We start from the raw sequence: 20,865 nt of genomic DNA, 5'->3' as shown, positions 1-20,865 counted from the left end.
TTGAGTGTCGCCGTGACTTTACGAGCGAGCCTCCTTATAACTTGACTTTATTCGGCAACTTGAGCACGCGCGCGTAAAAGAGCTCTATTTCTTTTTTCCCTTGTTTTTCATTAAGAAGCAACATGACTAATTTGAGGGAATAGAACAACTCAAGCACTATCACAAGTAATTGTATCAATTGAGATTAAATCAAACCGACATTTTATTTCTCGTAAATCTCTCGTTTTCGTAAAAGTAGTCTTATCAGATAATTTATTGATTCACGATATTGGCTTAGACGACATCAATTATCTATTGTTGTGAAGATCAGTCTGTTATAAACGAACGTAATATAATAACGGTGTATGAAAGGAATATCATTTCTTGGTGGTGCTGCAATATAGAAGTATGATCCCTTTGAAGTTCGAATAATGAGACAAGGTGCGCGTAACTGGTTTCAGCATGTTATATGTATATTCATGTAGCTCGTATGTGTGTAATATGTGAATTAAGTACGCATGCTGACTCACAATGCAGTCTTTGTGCTGTCTATGTACGTTGTAATATGCAAGTCGCATCATTTAATTAGTTTTTTTGTGATACACTACCGAAATTCATGAATAAAATCTATTAATGATTCATTGCTCGGCAATAAATTCAAGAAATAAAGAAATAGTAAATATGCCGTGTGGGGTTCTGCTACTAATCAATAAAATATCTTTCATGTCTTTCTATTCAAATATCACGCTATGCATTTATAATGTTAAATGAAAAAATTCATCATACAGGAGAGAAACCATTATGTGGGCAAAAATTGAAAACTTATAAATTGCGTGTTACTCTTGTTAATTTGTATAAATTGATATATAATTACATGATTCTTGGTTCTATTCTCTTTATGTCTGTCTAATACGACGCGAGAGACCATCTCTTATAATTTTGCTTAGTACAGTTAATCTTCTAGTACTGCATTGCGCAATATTCGTTGGAAGCGCTGATTTTCAAGTGGAATTCAAATAAACTTCAGCCTTTTCGTTGAAGTTGCGAAATTTCCAAGATGCCAAAAGAAACAACGGGTATACAAAGTATTCGGGTGTTAATTAATCGACAACATTTTAGCTTAAGATATCGCAGTTGAAATACCGATATTATTCAAGAATTCATGTCTTTTGCAAATTCCGCCGTCGTTCTATCCGCTCTCTTTTGTATGCAATCCCTCCTCTCTCATTTTCTTCTCCGCTTCTCGTAGCGACGCGAGTTATTACAATGACTCTCCATCTCTCTCGGGTACCTCTTGTTACCCGTCGTTAATTAGAGTACAGTCTGCTACCGACGACAACCAACTGTAAAGGAGAGTCTTCACTTCGTCTCGCTCGTTCAAAACTCCCTTCTGGCTCCCCTCCGATTCAACTCTCTCTTTCTCTTTCTCGTATGCTTGATCCACTGACGTCGGAGCACGATGTTTGCGGCTTGAATTATTCCGGTGGATTTACACGCGACGATCTGGATCGTGCTTTAAAGGATCCACTTGTCTAGCCCAGTCGTTACCGCGACGACATCGCTTACGACGGCGTCAGGATCTAACTGGAAGGACCTTACTAAATGAACGGAGAACTCGTAATGATCTAGAAGATTGATGCACCACAATGGCGCACGATGGTAAGTTCTCAGTTCCTAGGATAGTAGAACGTGTTCTACTATGTCAAGCTTTGAATACGGTAACATTTCGCTCAGTATATATCGTATTTGCATCATCGTGGTTGTCCACCGACGAACGTGTACATATTTTTTCCTTGTAAATCATTTTCCCGGACTTCGTTAACCGAAATATTTGAAACAAATAACAATAGATCGCTTTTAGAGAATAATTCCAATCTTGGAATGTAATTTTTAATTCTTGAAAATATCACTTGGTCGTTACGTTTCCTGTTACAAATGTTAGCGAGTAAATCTCGGAAAGGCAAGGAAGCAACTCCGAAGACCTGTTCATTAAGACAAACAAGGTAAGATACGTCGGAGTTGTAGAACGGTAGTGCTTAATTTCTCACGATGAAGTTCTAGTGATTAAGACTGCGATCAGACTTCGCGAAAGTTGCAAACTCAAGGACGTTCTCATATCAGTTTATATGCGGCCCCTATAACGGTAACCTTAGACATCACTGGAGAAAATTGAGTTACTTCGGGCACGTTTCAGATTGATTTCCAGGTATAACGGGGCCCTATATCTTTCTACGGAGCCAAGCGTGATTGGTTTTCAATCCGTTCTTCGTGGATCGAATGATCATTCGGTAAAACTACTCCGGCTAAACTCTCTTACAATATCGTTCTCTGTGTGCGATAATTCGATCCTGTTGTAGATACATTGTTACCGATTCCAGATCTTCCGTTTTCTCTCGAGAGAGTATGTAAGATAAAACATTATATAACATAAAACATTATCTATCGGCATATAGCATAATTAGTCGACTCTTTATATTTTGTTTGCTCTATAATATTTTCATATTTTCATTATGCTTAATGCTGTAATATAATATAAAATTTTTCAGATATAATATTATAATTATTTGTAGTTAAATAAAATATTATATTATATTTCATATATATAAATAAATATTATATTTTATATTTATTTAAATAAAATTTAAATAAATATAAAATATAATATTAAATAATTCAAATATTACAATTATTTTTAGTTAAATTTAAATAAAGATTGTATCTATATATATGTGTGTATATATATATATATTCTGATTATTTATAAAAATATCATGTATTATATTTCTCTTGTTATTTTTCTCGACATTATTATAGCATTATCCGTATTATGTGTTTATGACATTCATACAATCTATTCATCAATGCAATATTTATATAATACAATTTCATTAATACAAACAAATATTATAGAATTGCAAAGTAAAATAGCTGTGGATAATAATAATTATCGATTTAAACTCTCCCTTTTGTAATTAACAATAAAATATATTAAAATCGTCCAAAGATAATAAATTATGTGACGGTCGAAATGTAATTCGATTATTGCAACATCCATCAGAAAGAGTGACGGCATTAACGGATAAATGTCCTGGGTTATAAAAATTTAATGTCTGTCGAGATCTGAATACTCGTGAGATTGCTTTTCTCTTAAGCGAATATTTTATACATTTATCATCATTCCCGGTTTGACGCTTCTCGTTACGTGTGCACTAGATTAAATTCTAAACTTATTTTTCCAGAAGAACATAATTAAAATAATTGACGATCGCATTGACGGGATATCCTTTTATACTATCGTTTAACTTGTTTCGATTTAATTACATTTGTGTTAAAATTATCTCTTAAAACCCTTTGAAGTAATATATTAAGTATTATATTTTAAAATACCGCATGCATTTATATTGCTTTTGTACAAAATTTCCAATTAATATTAATTAATAATATGTATATATCATTATCTCTAAGTTTATATTACTTTAATAAACATTATTATTAATGTTTAATATTTTATTTTGTTAATATTTTGAAAACATGTGTGCTGGAGTTATGATCAGTTTAAATAGGTTTCTATTCGTTCTAGTCTGATATCTCTTTTCTCGACTGCCGTGCGGAAAGTTGATGCGCCATTAATTGTACTCGTTTGCGAACTTTCAGCCAGTCGTAGCTTGTTAATTGACGCGATCAATCCTTCGGTTATCGGTTATCGTGGAACACGCTTTCGCGTTTGTCATTGGCGCTATAACTCTGATTGCCAAAGTTTCGTTAAAAAAGATTTGGAAATAAAAAAAAATAATATTGCGCAATATTTCATCGTTTACTGCGGCTATTCCTATTCTTTCTTTTTTCACTTTCCTGTCAGACGAATGAAAATATGTTGCGTGAAAAAAGAAAAAGAAACGCATGTGTGCGCTTATTTTAATATATTTTCAACTCGCAACTAAGCGACACGAAACATTAATCTATCGTATTATCACATTGTGTAATAAAAATTTGTATGATATGTGATAATTGCAAATCAACGAATTATGTAAATGGCGGTAAATTATATTAATATGTCACACGTACAGAAGAAAGATTAACTGTACGTATTTAGTTCTCTGATGAGAGAATTTTTTAAAAACATATTAACATTATATATTTTATATATTTATTATAATATTCAATTATTCTCAGTTGAATTAATTTATTAATCTAATTAAAATAAATTTAATTATAATTGAAATATTTTCGCAAAAATGTTTGAATATTGAAAGCTAGAAGTATATATAACCAAAAAATATTAATAAATTAATTCAATTAAATTATTAATTAATTTGGTCATAAATGCAAACTAACTTTTTTTGTGCTTGACTTCTAATAATAAGGAGTAATGATTGCTGTACTCACTGTATCCTCCCACATAGATCGGCGTCCATGTTACTTGAGTGTAGGCCAAGGGTGTCGCTGCGAATAATACAGCACTAAACCATACTGCTCGACGTACCGCACTCATTTCACTAGCGGCCTCGATAGTCGTCATTTTCTATCTCGGTTCAATCAGTTCTCCGCCTCAATATCATCTTCGCCGGCATGTCTCGCTATTCCGTTCCGCTTTTGTTCGTTGCGTTCGTTCTTCTTCGTCTTGTTTCTCTTCTTTTTTCGTCCGGAGAGCGAGCGCACAACAATACGTCACAGCCGTTGAATATCTACGCAATCGAACGAAACTTGTCGATACTACCGTCGTTTTATCCTTATAGCCTGTAATAGTCGGTATTTTCATATCGCGTAGACTCGTTCGACGGGTGGCTCGAAGAAAATTAAACGAATACGCTGCAGTGCGACTTTTATATACGTATAACATTTATATGCCTTTCGATAAAAGAATTCTCGAAGCAGGAATTTCATTAAAGCGATTATGAAAATTAGTAGGAACGAAGAAGTGATGTGCAAATGGATTGTCAAGGCATAAAGATTCAACAGCGAAATTAGTTGTGTGAATCTAAATAAGTCAAATCGAGAAGTATGCTGACGAATGAATTAAAAAAAATGAACGCATCGGAAAGAACGATTTTTTCGTTCAATAATTTTAATTAATCTTTTGCGGACTTTGGATCATGATCGAGTACGACATATATAATCAACTTACGAAACAACGAAATTAATTAACTTAAGCGTGATCGCGCATTTTCGCTTTAATTGGCTCGTTGCTGTCAACAGCAAAATAAAAATTTAAAACAAATATATAGTAGTTGTTTTTCAGGTGCACATTTTTTTGTCGAACAAATAGGTTTTACGTCACGTAAAATTTTGCGCTTGCGCCATCGTTATTCCTTTTCTCGGACAGAATCTTCATTTCTGCGCGAGTTCTGATTTATGCACCCTATACTTCACGTTCCGTCTTCTTGAAACGTATTACTCCGTTCCTTCGAGTATAACATGAAGACACAATCATCGCTTCTAGCGACGACGATTGCGAGAATAACGGCCTTTCTACTTCGCTCTTGCTCTTCTCTAGTCTTTTTTACATTTGTAACATATGCTGGTCCGCGCGCGTTTCACGATTTTCCATCTTTTTTCTTACCTTCACTTCTTGCCGATCTTTTTCGTGCTCCTTGTCGAACTTCGCGTAGACTTTTATTCTCTTTTCGTTTTCATATTTTTCAGTAGCTTTGTCCAGATGAAAAAGCTTTTTTCCGCCGACATAAAATTCCGCCTGCAACAAAATAGCAAAACATTTCATTATAAGAGTCCCTTTGACGTTCGATCATTAAGAGATGAAACAGATTCTGATCTCAAAGAATTCTCTTGTGAAAAATTCCCAGAGAATGTCAAAGTCAATATTTGTAAATTTATGCAATTTATCTATAACGGATTTTGTAAATTAAAATATTTGGCGCTTGTTCGTAAAACTTTTACGCAAAATTTTTGTACCAACAACAATAAAAAAAAAAGACAAATATGTGGCAGTGCGTGACTATGCTTGGATAGAACATGAATATGCAATGATATTATTTACGATTGAGATAGAAATCTATTTTAAATTCATCGACAGATTATATTATATATGTAAAATATGTTTATTAAAGAGTACCTGATATCAATTATTGCTTTTAAAATAATGCATCACTTTAATCCAATATCATACTAATTATTTATAAGTAATATAATAAGAATATTTTTATAAAATTTTAAAGTTGTATGAGTCTATTCAACTTTATAGTTTATAAAATATAAAAATTTTATAAACTATAAAGTTTTCCAGGTTTTTACTCATCAATTTTTATTATTTCATCTAACAAAAACATTATTCTTCAACAGTATCAAACGTGAGAGCCTGACAGAAGTAATAATTGTCTTACACAGTTATTTTAATTTCCATCACGTTTCGCGATTGGTATGAAATTCATATCGCGCCGAGAAAGGAGAGATCGCATAGTTTCTCGGACTCAGCGGTGTTGGCATTTGCATTTTCATCTGCTTGGAAATGTCGTCGATGTCTCGTTAGCGTATCTCCATCGGGGCGGCCAGCGGTGCATAAGTCGGAGGTCATAATTCCCCATAATGTTTCACGAGGTCGCCTGTTGGCGAGAAGATCACGGAGGGATGGCGACCCCATTACGCGTACCGAAGCTGGCGGGGAGTCAGCGGGGCTCAGTCATTCATAACGTGACAAGCCAAAGTTAACCCGTCGTTTTGCCGCCGTGTTATTCACTCGTCGTTATCTACTGTCACCGGTTTTACCACGAACTTGTCCAGTAGTTATGAAAGCCACTTGGTGCTCCGGAAGGATGGCTTTTATGTGCCCGCTCTGGCATCGGTGGACGATCGGCGCTTAGCTTCAGGAACTGTGTGTCCTTCTCGGCTCTTTATGTATAATACTTATCGCTCGTCCGCCTTATTAGCTCGCGCTATCTTCTTAACTGCTCTTAACATCGCTTTAACTGAGATTCCTGAACACTTTCCTACACCTTAGCATTTTCCGGTCTACGATCATACTCAAAGTAGAGAGCAACTCGCAACTTTCGCCGTCCTATCATTTCAGAGTAAAGAAAGCAACTTCGTTAAGGACGCTTCTCTCAAGTATATAAAACTCAACCGGCGTAAATAACGGTACTTTATATTCTCCTATTTTTTAGCCACACTAACATTCAATTGTTTGGATAAAACTCTTTTCTTCCCATTATTTCTTATATCTTTTGTCGTTGCGTGAAACAAAGGGACACAATAAATAATTACCTCTTTTCCAGTTAAATGGATAGAAATGATAATATTCAACAAAATCTAAGTCTGATTGAATATGGCTTTATCTACTGAAAAGTTTTATTCTTTTAGCACAGTTTTAAACTATATATATGTATATATATATATATATATATATATATATATATATATATGTATAATATCTTTTAAAAGATATTTTTTATTATGGCTCATGTTATGTTTTACCACACAAATATAAATATTACTTTTATTATTTTTATGTTTAATTAAATTATATTTTTGCATGTATGCACATATTTATAAGTTGAATCGTGTAGTCTGCATGACGATAATTTCAAGCTATTTCACCATCGATCTCATTTTCAACAGCCATTGTGTCTCAATTGATCACCCTCTTGAATACGATCCCTCAATTATAATTCGTCACTTCCGTCAAATACCTCTACCGTAACCGAATCTAGTGTTTTCCTCGCGCAAAATAGCATCCCCTCCGTTTTTATTCTCCTTTTTTTCGAGCAATCTCTATTAGAGGTACTAGTACTATGAATAGGTCCATCCAAAAAGTGCTGATGCAGCTAACTTTATTCACGTGCTGATTGGATGCATAGTCGAGAAAACATCGAAATGAAAAGAGAGAGAGAAAGAGGAGGCATATAACACATGCGATTGTGGGACAAATGAGGAAGAGAGAAAGCCGCAAGCAATCTGTAATTATGCTGTACAATTATGGCTAGTTCTGTTTGATCCGACCTAAAAGAGGGTTTCGATAGAGGGAGAATCAACAGTTATGAAAGTGTCAGCGACACAAAGGCCAGTCAACTGTGTCCAATTTCTCTCTCTCTCTCTCTCTCTTCTCTCTCTCTCTCTCTCTTCTCTCTCTCTTTCTGTTCGCATTTCTGTGCAATTTCGGGATCTGCAATTTCATTTCCTTTCAGAAATGTTTTCTATGTCTGGATTGTCTATCGATTATTGTCTTATTGTGCACGCAAGCAAGTAGCAATGGCATTTCGACAATCATAATCATATATCTCCCGCGGGTTGTCAAGACAAATAGCAAAATTTAATGTTCATGCTGAGGCTAAATGGCCAAGTTTCCCAACAAAGATCAAATGTCCGAAGGAGCAAATAGGTGCGAGTAAATAACATTTCCCGCTGCAAAGATAATTACTCGGGCCGCAGTTCGCGCGAGTTCACGCCGTGTGTCTAGAGTTTGCTTCTCCCGCTTCCATTCCCTCTTCTCTTTCAACCTTTGTCTAGCTCTGTTTCTTGATGCCCCGACAACTTCTTGTTTAGCACCGCCGCAAATTAGCCTGCAACAACGTTTTCCGCGTCCATCTACAGGCGCGGCGCAATTTTCGTTTCAAGGTGAGAAAGCACATGTTCTTTGGACGAGGCTTAATTAAGAGAACATTATCTACTTTAGAACTCGCATATCTACTTAATTTAACTTTAATTTCATTAATGTTTGTTAACGAAAAGAATTTGCAGAACTTAATTAGCCTCAATCTATCAAAGTAAATATATAAGTACATAACAATCAAAATATACACTTTCTCTCTGATTAAAATCTGAATTAAATCGAACAATAATAAATTTCTAAAATAAATCACATAAATATTTTATAGAACGTTGATGAAATAAACAAAATGATGCCATAAGAATAAAATATTAAAGTCAATAATACGATCGACGATAATTAATTCATTGATTCCTGTTGTAAATGTCCTGTTGGACGCGTAGTGAACTGTCAGAATTATTAATCGAGTCAGGTATCAATTAGTCGAAATATCGATTAATTGCATATCAGAATGTATCTTAGCCTATCAACAATACCGATTGTCTGTAGCTTCAGATGATTGTGCGTTTCATCGTATAATTAATCACCTGACCATTGTGTCGATCAACTCAAAGTGACGTTTCTTGCAGAGTTCTGAACTAGTAATTTCTGAACTTCTAATTTCCAAACTAACGAGCAAAGTCACTTACTCGTCTAATGTAAGATTAACGCATATATAATGACACGTCGAATAACAAAATTTCCATTTTATATTTATTAAGAATACAAAAGATTAAAATAAATATTGTTTGAATTTTTATTATTTAAAAATTATAAAAATATATATTTCATATATATGATGCTAATAAAATTGTGAATATTTATAAATTCGTCGAAGAAATATATTTTCATTTGTTGAAATATGTAGAAACATCCTTGCAACTGTGGTTGCATCGTCCTTGCTACTAAAGTTTGAAGATATATTCTTGGATAAGACTGTATGATAAAGATATATGCATTGAGCATTAATATTCAGGTCAGACCGAGCGTGAATTCTGTACCGTACTTCCACAAGCGTTTCTCAGGATATACTCAAGTTATACTAGCTGCTTTGCAGAAGCTCACATTAAACGTCGCTGATGCTTCCTATTTACGATTGTAATCGCGTTGCATTCAAACGCCGGTATTTGTTGTTGAAACTGTTATTATCTTCAAATGAATATTTGTACACTAACATTATCCAATCAACTACAATGAACAAATCGAAAAGTGGCTGGTGATTTTTAACGTGAAATAATATTTAATATTAATTTTTATTTTTGTTATAATCATTTAAAGTTTCCATCAACGCGAATTGTTTATCTTTCATCGCATCTTTATCCTCTTCCCTTCCAGAAAACACTATCGATTGTACAATTACAGCGTCCCATAATCAGTCAGGTTTCTCGCAGCGGTCCGATGTTTGCCAGCCGGAACGCGCTGCATTTAGTTTCTAATGGAGCTTAGCGACTAAGGATAATGACACGTTCGTTCCGCAGCAACGAGCAGCCTTCGTCCGAAACGTCGCAGCGCTACTTCGTGCTAGTCCAAGCAGCAGACAATATTTGTTTTTCACTCCAACAACTACGGCAAACGTAACGCCGCGTTGTTTGCCGGAATAGAACTTTCGAACTAGCTACCGGAAGGATAGAGAATGTCTCGTACGTGCTTACCGAACGGATGTTTATTCGAAAGCGACGTATTATAATCGAATCTTTAAATTACCAGCCGTTAGAAAAGAGAAATAACATTAAGTTAAAGAAGAAATACAATTTCGCTTAATCAAGTAATAAATGAATATTACATACGATGGTTCTATTTTTAACGAAAAAATATTTTTAACGTAATTATAAAAATATATCTATGTAAAAAAGAAGATTTTTGTTTCCAAGATCTGTATTTTTAAAGCTTGTAGGGAAAATTTCATATTGCTTTATATTCCTCGCAAAAAGTTCCTTATTTCATATATATTTCTGTTTCAATATGTCAACAACTTTCGCGAAGGAGTCTGTAGAGTAATAATAATTATCTCTGTTGCGCAACTGCATTGCCAAGAAAACGAGAGAGCAAAGAGCACGTTTTATAAAAAGAGAGAAATATGAAAGCTGACAAGTCGTGTATAGAAAGAAAATAGTTATCTTGTTTTTTCTTTCCTCTTTAATTCTAGCAAAATTTCTTGAACAAGATCACTAATGTAAGTGAATAAATAAATTGGTAATTTCATTAAACTCGTTTATGTATCACCAACTTTTTGCAAGTAATTCTACTCTTGTCACATTTTCTTTTCTGTTTTAAGCAAATAAAGTCGTTTGCTGTCGTCCGCAAAAGATAAAAGTAATATAAACTATTTCTTATTCATGACTTATATCGCGCTCGATGCATCTCTTTCTTTATTTTGTTTTATTTATCGTAGCATTGATTGCACGATTGAATGAATAAATACATCATGATTGTCTTTTCAGAAAAACATTTAAATAACATATGTATATATTTCTTATCGAATAATATTATTTTATAATATTATTCAATAAAAAATGTATATATGTAAAAAATAAATAATATTATTTTTCAAAGATTAAAGTCTTCTTAAAGATTAGACTCAACAATATTTAATGCCATTATTAAAAACTTTAATAAATCTTTTTAATTGCTCTTTAAGAGCAAGATTTAACATATAAATTTTACAATGTAAATTTCGATTCCGATAAAAAAATTCCAAAGGGACGAAGATATTTCAACTCGGTTTGCTCGGATACTTGATTGCAGATCTGCGCTTTTTCCCGCGGCATTGTTCGTCGAGCGCGCATGACAAAGTTGCGGCGTGCGTTCTCTCGATGAGTGGTGCACGCTGAAATCTACAAATGCACGCGTATCTACGGCTCGTACACCCCCGCCGAGTCCTCGCGCTCCACTTCCCTCACGTAACGCCCGTTTTCGCGTATCCGTATCCGGGGAAAAATATAGTTTCAGCGGTGTGCAAGTGCCTGGAGACGCGCCACCAAGATATACGATACCAGCGCGATTTATCATCGTGACAATTTCGAACGGTACGACCGTTCACAGCCACCGTTTTCCGCCCTCGTACCCCTCGATTCCATCCTCTCTGTCCGCACGGCAGCTTTCGCCATCGCATCACACCGTCCTCCTGAACTCGCTCAGCCGTCTCGTTCGAGCGAACTGCGGCAAAAGTTGCTTATATGATTAATCGAACCTTTCCTGCTGGCTACTGTTTGTCTGTATGCTACGTGGAAACTCTCGCCGAAGGATTAAACTTCATTTCCTTCGCGCGCGCGGCAGATGTGCAAGAGTGATCGCTCGAATGCGGTTTGTGGCATAGACATGTATCGATAAGGGCGTAGCTTCGCGAAAATGTGTGATAATGAAGCCTGGTTTAAATTATCCGGTGCAGACAGCCATCGATCAGATAAAGTCTGAAGGATATTCTATTGGGACAAGACAGGATGAGTGATGACTCTCGGTTGAGAGGAACCATAACTTATCCTGCAAAATCCTTGTAATTTTATTCTAGAAAATTTCAATATAATAAAAAAACAATTATATTATATAATAAACGTATAAATTTGGAATCAAATACTTCTCAATTTTATCAATATTAAATTATAAATTGACAGGTAAATATAATTATTAGGCTTTTGTAGTATTATTCTCATGATATAGAGCAATTTTAGTTTAATCCAGATTAAAGTGTAATGAATACTTCGTGTAACGAAATCACTTTCGTAAGATAGTTTTGCACCTATATTGACAGAACGGATAGAGAAAAGCTGTATGACGACACACTACAATATGAGAGGAGGATATTCGCTGTTTTTAATAAACGTCGCTTCGTTGCGCAGACACCATAGATCGTTTGCATCGGTTGCGGGATTGGTGTACGCGAGATCCGTTTTCCTCGCATTGCGAACAATTTTTCAATTTAATTAAAGGCGACCGTACTATAAATATTCGGAGTAAGGGGAGGATTTTTATCGTATATGTGCCACAGCATTCAACGCGTTTTATAAAAAAAATCTGGCCGTTCGCGAAAATAGGCATAAATCTCCGGGGCCGCGAATTTCGCGCTCGTTCCTTTTGCAATCCGCGGCAGTGCATGAAGCACTAGCATCAGATCATTACCGCCCCTATTGTTCTGCCGTATATATCAAATAAATGGGCAAAGATCGTGCCCGCGAAAGACTGGTGGCACAATGCGCCGTATATCCGCTATATTTTAACCACTCTGCTCTATCTGAGCATAACGTAGGCAGTATACATACAACGATCGCGGAATTCTAGTTGCCGTAAACCTTTTTTATAACCATCCGTACCTCGCACGCGATCTCAGTCGGTGCCCCCCCCCCCCCCCGTACGTTTCGATATTTCAATGAACCAGGCCATCCACGGCTTTACTCGCGAGAATAACGTTGCTACTTGCATGTAATCTAGCATTCTGCAAACTTCATGCAACTCTCTTTCTAAGCAATTTTTTCGCGAAATATAAAAGACAATTGCTGTGATTTATTGCTGCAAATAGAAGAAAAATGTTCGACAATCTTCGTCGGTGCAACTCGTTTCTGATCATCAATGATCGGGAACACGATCAAGAATTCACAAATCGCTTTCGATCGTTTTTATGTGGCGATAACGTACGTGCAACATGTTTTACGTATCTCTTGAAATCCAACAGAGCGAAGTTTATAATCCTAACGCGACGTTACGGTAACATAATCGCATCGTAGACCAAAGTCTCTGGAATCGAAGTAATCCCGTTTTCCGGAAGCCCGTCTCAGTCGAAGTTTTTTCTAATTGGCCCACGAGTTATCCGTCGACTAAGAACTGCAGGGGTCACGGAACGCTGCGGCGACGGCTTAGACGAAAGAACGAGAGGGTGGTTATGGGGTGGAACCAACGTTTCCACGAGTTTCCCGCGACGCTTTGTCGTTCGGAGAGCTCGTGGAATCTTCCAATTCGACTAAGAAACTCGAACCTCTCTTGCAGTCAGTTTAATCGAATTCCACTACGGAGCCAAGGACTTCGGTCCTTGCTTCCGATCTATATCCCGCCTGCTGACCTACACGTGCATATTACATGCATTCGTGTGTACGTATGCGTGGTGTGACAACTCAGAAGAGGATCGGATTCTCTTCCATTTCTTATCAGATCGGTAGCTTTGCTCGTCGCAGAAAACGGTAATAGTCGTGGATAAAAATCCCTTCCCGAAATTTCTCCGGGGAGGATAGTCCTTCGATAAATACCCCCGTGCTGCCTCTCGTTAGAGCAATCGATGTGAACATAGCGAAGCCGTTTCACATTCTAAGTACTTCAGCCATTAAGGGATTTAAGCTCGAGGTCATTTTACTATTGTGTGAACTACAAGACGAAATTTCACAGAAATTACGGATATTATCTCTTATTACGAAGTTATAATAAGTTAGAAAACAATATATGCATAATATATGTATAAAAATATATGTACATATATACAATATATGTATAAAAATGACAATATTAAATTAAGATTTCGTAAAAATAATTCCTCTTAAAAATAATTATTTAATATAAAAAAATAATTTCTCTCATAAATAACTATATAAAGGCAGAGCAGATAAAAAATGTCCTTATATTCATATACAATAAGCAGTTTAAGTTCTAAAAAAGTATGTTTAAGTGTAAAAATATGTATTCCAAAAAATATGAAATCTAAAGAAAAAAATATTAAGTGCAATTTGATTATTAATTTGTAATAATCGTCATCGAATATGGATCGATAGAAGAATATGCTAGTATAAGTAGCATAGCAAGTTTCGCTAAAGCGCATAGCGCTAAATCTATAGTGGTAGAAGATGCAATTTGGAAGTTGTAGAGATGTGGCAAATGTGTACGCTAACTTTTGTTGATCCTTCGGAAGTAGAACGCGCGTGCAGTTAGAATAAGGATATCGAGCGCTTACCACTTGCGAAAGATATTCTTTTCTTGAGAACCAACTAAAACAATCATTGACTTTCTAATTTTCGATGTAACTTGCTTTTGTTTTGATTCTACCATTATGTCTTATATCCAATCTTCAACCGTTATTTTTGCGGTAAATCTGTCGTTGTATCTGCCTTTATGCATCTCTATGCATTTTAGTTTCCTATTCAAGAAATTGACAATAAATAATATTTTTTGCTTCTCTTCAATCTCGAATTTATCTTTAGAGAACAAAACATACTCGATATACGTGAAATAAGAAATGAGAAATCTCTCCCGCGGCTAGAGAGATTTATGCTCTTATATACACTTTCTTCGAGATTTGAAGACTTGCCAAGGCTACATAGCGCGAATGGAATATTCTCTCGATATATTTTAGGTGCATGTCATCTCGTAGAACTTATCGCGCAATAAAATTAAAAACGCGCCAAAATCTATGTGTAAAATATACAAGAAATAAACGCGAAAAATCTCGACTTGCCTCTATGAATTCCTACGCCATTTGTTAAAAATCCCATTTCGCGACGTCATAATTTACAAGTCATTGAGATCGATATATTATCACCTATAATTTCGATTTAATCATAAATTACTTAACTATATTCGATGTAATCGTAAATTATACCTCAAGAAGAATTCTTTTATGCTTGACTAATGAAGCTTAGTCACAGACGGTGTGTTTTTCCTCGTTAAAGGTAGTCGTTAAGTATTATCTTCTAAAAACTTGTCGCGTTTATTTTTAAAACGTCGCTACTCGTTATAAAATTTCACGATCTGGAAGTAATTGTTATAATTCGTACATTTATCTTCGCTATTTGTACTCGTCAAAAGTTCCCGCGTCAAAAACTATATGCGAATGCGTAAAGGATACTAATTAGTTATGGAAGACTTGCTTTAATGGGATCGTTAATCATCTTTCATAACGTTTCACGACGGCAAGTTCTTTTATCTCGTTCTTTTCTTACGTTTACGCCCGTGCCATTTTCCTATCCTCTCAGTATGTCAGGGTTAATCTACTTTTATGACATGACAGTAATAAACCGAGCCTCGTGCACGTATTCTTTTTTTTGGTCATTTCTTTCGCTTTGCTAGTTGACCAGGGTAAATTACACTAATATTAACCTTCTATTCGAAAATCAACGCTGTCAAGCTAGTCGTTTATGTTTGATAACTTTTCTTAACTGTTTTTTTTTCTAAAGGAAAGAGATTTCTGCAGATAGTAGTTCAATATGATTATGCGCCTTTTTATTGATATTTGATTTATATAGCAATTTAAAAATTAAGTTTAAAAATATCAACATCACATATGTTAAACTTATTGTATTCAAAATGGAATATAGCACAATTTTTACAACAACCTCAATCGCAGTCTGTGTTTATGTTTTACGCGTGTACTATGCAAATGTGGCGTACATTTATGAAAACTTTCACGTCCACGTATCCCGCTTCTAATGAAATTGGCGAGAGGGTCGAGCTAGGATTACGGAAGTTTGGCGTCAATAAAGTTAAGCTAAAAAGCGAAAAAGTTAAGTAGTTATGCATCAAAGTATATTCTAGCCTAAAATGCTTAAAAGCATTGTAGTTATGAGATATTAATTCGTACACTTATATTTCAGCTTTTCCAACTACAATTATTCGGATTACATAAAATCCGGCTAATTGCGATTAATAACTTTTGCTAAATCTCCAAAAACCTCTAAAAATAGAACCGAGTTCAACACTTGTAGAATTGCAAATCCTCATTAAAATTTTTATATTACTCCACGCAAATGAGCTCCCTTTTTGCATCAAGCGGATTTAAAATAGCGAAATAAATTCAAAAATCACACGCGTGTCAATTTCACATTAAATTCTCGAAAAATATTTGTTGTACATTTTAATATTTTCTTTTTAATTTTATATTTACATTTTTATATTCTCTTTTTAACCTTATTGTTTAAAAAGTAATCTTTATTTCAATGTCATTATACTAAAAATAAAGAAGAATTCTCTTTCTCATATATAAATAAAGAAATTCATGCACAACCAATTCCCACAACTTATTAAATTATTTTCTGCAATGTGACAATATTAAAAACTTACAGGAATAACTTTAACTTTCCGTATCGCAAATAGCGAGAAGAACAAGTCTCTTATAAAAAGTAAAAAACCGATATATCGCCCACGTCTTCAACATCAGAACGCATTCATGGATACACCGAAATCTCGACCGTTATCTGTTAATTATGGATGTTTCTTGCGCCAATGGAAGGTATCTTCGTTAAATTTTCCCTGCACGTAGAGACGGACCATGAGTATCAAACATGTGTTGGTGAGGCCGAATCTAGGCACTTCTAACTTGCTCGCTCATTCTCCAACTCGTGTAGAACGATCCACGTATGTTAATATCTCTCTAATGTAGTCCAGCATCACTCACCCGCACTTCGTTCTATTCGCGCGATTCGCCCTGGGATTTCGAGATTCGAGTCGAGTTTCGAGCAGCATTTCTCGCTTACCCACGAGAGTGCTGATGCTTAAATTATCCGATGTGCGCGCACCGGGCCAGGGGAAGCAATTAAACAATCTCCACGAATTTACAAGCGACGACGATCGCCGCGATCTCATCGCTTCTGAACGGATGCACAAACCGGATCCGGAGTAAACCACAATTGACGGACCGGAAAGACGTATTTCGCTGCTTTGTGTTGCCCGGATATAGAATTACATGCACGCGCATAACCACTTCGTAATGATGAAGAGCTTTCGGCAAAGAGCTTTGGCCCGTGCAGCGATTGTATTTCGCGTAAAAGCTTTCGCTCGCTATTACGAAATTGATTGCGTTTATATATTTCGTATATATATATATATATATATATATATATATATATATATATATACGAAATATATATATATACACATATGTATAGCGCAGCTGATAAGAACAGTTTCTAAACTAGTTGTAATGAATAATGGAAATAAAACTATTTATTTCATTAAAAATTCCTCAACACTTTAAATAATTTAAATAAGTAATAATAAAAACAATTATTTGTTTATTATTATTATTTATTTAATATTTTTCTTTTTCAAGACTGATAATTTACATTTATTTTTGGAGTATATAAAGATAGTATATTTTCCAAGAAGAGTTTATATAATTAAGTCACAACTAGAGTGCTGCGTTTAAAGACGTATTTCCGCGCATGTTATGATTTCACGATTGGCCATTAATTTCCACCAATATACACTCTGCATATTGTTCTCGCCTTTACGTTAAGTAACGATATACCCAAGATACCTGGGGATATCAGGTGTCTGCGTTGTGCGCAGTGTTACACATGTGCCAAGGCTTCCAAAGCAAATGCCATTACAGGCAACGTGAACGGCTATTGTTTCCCGATAATACAGTTCGCGGTTCGGTTCTGATAATCGCCACTATCCGAAAGCGAAACGACCGCGAGCTTTTACCGCAAAGTCGTTCCTACGCATTTAGGACCGCATAAAATCTGGACGCGGTGCACCTTTACGAATCATTGATGCTCTTTTTTTTATCGCCATTTGCTTTATAACTACTTTTAGTTCACACGATCGTAAGCGTAAACGATAAAACGCTTTTGTCACGGACACACTTGTTCCTGGCTTCGTCGAATTTGCGCGAACACGAACGCGCATATCGCGCCTCGATTATCCTCAATCTGAATAGTAACAAGCACGAATTCTACTCCTGCGGTTATGTTACATTGAGATTAATCCTCAGAGACTATCATTCGATAAATGCTTTTCATACGCACATGAAATTCTTATTTCTACACAGCATTGTCTCGAACTTACATATAGCGATATTTATGAATTTATAATATTCACACATACATTATACAATTATAAGTCAGGAAATCCGTAACATATAGCCGGAAATTAACGTGGCAAACAAAGCATGAAATTGCAATCGGAATAAATGCAAGCAACGAAGCGAATATAAAAAATTCTATCAACCTTGCGAAAAGAGATAGCTGAATCATATCGGTATATATATTCGGCATTTGTGATAAGCAGCTTTCATCGGACTCTATTTTATTTTATGACAAACGTCGCAGAGCATTAATCCAACTTTTCGTTATTGCATTTCTCCGCTATACCCGGCTCATCGTCAGGTGAGTGCATCGCCCTCCGAAACTGGCCGGAATACGCGGTGATATTCGCGACATAATATGTAGCGCCCTATTATAATGCATATGAACGCACAGAATAGATGAGCGGACAGCGAGTCTTCGGCAGACGGGAAATTGAGTGGTACCCCGAAGGATCGCAGGAAACACTGGCAGTCAATCTGAACGAAATGACCGAAAGATATGATGTCTGCGGTCTGAGTTACGGGACGAGTTTTCCGATTATCCGGGGCGGAATTACGAACAAACCGCGAAACAAGATTGATATATGGACTCTATTCAAAGATATTTTATGTATATATAATTTTGCAAAATCGCTGGCAAAAATTATGTAAATACAGATAGAAGTTAAAATATTTTGTATATGAATGTAATTAGAAAAATTAGATATAATTGAAGAAAGATGCACACAAAAAATGTACGTATGCATCATTTTCCTCGTTTGACATTGTATCGATTAAATTATTTGAAATTAAAGTTCTTATTAAATAGATCACTACAGCAAATATTTTATTTTATTGCGGATATTCAATTTATAATTTTTACACGTTATTTTGCATATCATATATCAAAAGACTAGCAATCTAGCTATATATATCTGCTACGTGTTTTCTATATTTTTCCATTATGGTTCCATATGATGGAGCATCTAGTGAGCATTTCGTGACATAAAATCTCCGAGGAGATGAGTAACTCTATCCCGTCTTTCTCATATAACTCGTATAACCTCGAATATTATGTCTGACAAGGGAAAAATGGAAAAGAAGAATATTTCTTTTGCTTCATACTTTTGCCACATGTCGCTCTTTTAGAGCGACCTTTCAATGCTCGTCTTTTACATTTCTTCGATTTACTAATACTCGACCAGTGTACGCGCATCGTATTTCTTTGTGTATTATTCAAATCTCTGTAACGTGTATAGGAAGCATGTAAAAATCCCTCTTTCTTCTTTCGAAATCCGTTCCAGTTCGTTTTTCCGAGATTCAATTTTCTCCTTTTGCGACTATGTGCTGATTTGTCCTAACGTCTTTTCTCAGAATTTCATTATTGTCTTTTAAACGCTTGGAATCATATCGCAATTTCAACTATAAAGAATGTCCAATAAATTTATGTATTCAAATATCGAAATAGTATAATATGAATAATAGAAATACTATAATATTACAATATCAAAATACGAAGAGAAAACCGGATCCGGTTTAGAGTGGAATATATTAAATGGAATATATTAAATGGAATATATTAAATGGAATATATTCTTCTGCTATATTTTGTAAATATTTTGTTCTTATTTCATAAAAAAATATTTTCTAAAAATATTATTCGGCAACATCAATTTTTCTTGGGTTTAAACGAATGATTTTATTCTTCTTTATGATTTTATTATTCTTTTATAATTTTATTATTGTGTGCGACTACAGTTTCGTGTACTAAATCGTCTGATATGTCATAAATATATTTCCATTAAAAACGATTATGGTATAATTTTACTATAAAATCTAGACACCCTCTTTTTTTAGTGATCTTCCCCTATATAAGTTCGCTATATGAATTGTCGATATCAGTAACTTTTCTCCGACTTTTCAGATGGTTTCCGCTAAAAATAAAGTCGGTAGCCGAACCCTTAAAACCGACGAGTTGGCATCTCCCATCGATTTGCGAGCGGACGAAACACGAGTAACTCACGGTCTTATTTACCGAATCACAGATTCGCGCGATCATTCTTCTGACTTGTCAGGTGGGTTGAAAGTTTCGAAAGAAATATTTCCCTTCCCCCCCCGACCACGCCGAGGAATTTATCCGGAAAACATTTCCTTCCACTTGAGGTGCACCGCGAAAGTCCTATCCCGCGAATAGGAAGTTCCAGTACGTCGAGTAAATTATGGAGTCTGAATAGCGACACGCGTGATTCCCAGTTCGACCCACGAGTATACAGGGCGAAGGGAACTGACCTGCGATGATAAACGAGCGGCCAGATCGACTGGTCGTAACTTCTTGCGCCGTGCTTTCCTTCCTACAAAACGTTACACCCTACATCTACGCTACATCGAATCGAGAAGTGGTTCACGTCACCTGATAATTTATTATTCGTGTGGGCGCAGCGGATTTTTTAGTTCCTGCCGATCTAGGGCGATCGTTCACGTCGCGCGCGGCTCTTTTACATTCGTAAATTTATGCACTCCGGTGTTCATATAAATTCAAAGTAAAAAAGATGCAAGCAATTTCTCTTTATATATCAATAAAATAAATTGTTAG

General features: G+C 35.4%; 1 protein-coding gene across 2 annotated transcripts in view; it reads right to left on the bottom strand.

Moving 5' to 3' along the window:
- LOC105255624 overlaps window positions 1–20,865 on the bottom strand; it is a 202,342-nt gene that overhangs the window by 153,603 nt on the left and 27,874 nt on the right. Inside the window, exons 3-4 of one of the 2 annotated variants that reach the window (XM_020028903.2) lie at window positions 5,540–5,671; window positions 4,366–4,664 (exon numbers count right to left, since the gene is read on the bottom strand). In XM_020028903.2, the coding sequence (XP_019884462.1) occupies window positions 4,366–4,498 (133 nt within the window). In that variant the 5' untranslated portion in view covers window positions 4,499–4,664; window positions 5,540–5,671. The remainder of the gene's footprint in view (window positions 1–4,365; window positions 4,665–5,539; window positions 5,672–20,865) is intronic. The other variant, XM_011265040.3, reaches the window with a different exon arrangement.

Source organism: Camponotus floridanus, unplaced genomic scaffold (genome assembly GCF_003227725.1).
Source record: "Camponotus floridanus strain SB8 unplaced genomic scaffold, Cflo_v7.5 scaffold9, whole genome shotgun sequence".
NCBI classification, from domain to species: Eukaryota; Metazoa; Arthropoda; class Insecta; order Hymenoptera; family Formicidae; genus Camponotus; species Camponotus floridanus.
Note: the sequence above shows the minus strand (reverse complement) of the source record. Positions and strands in the feature narration are given on the sequence as shown.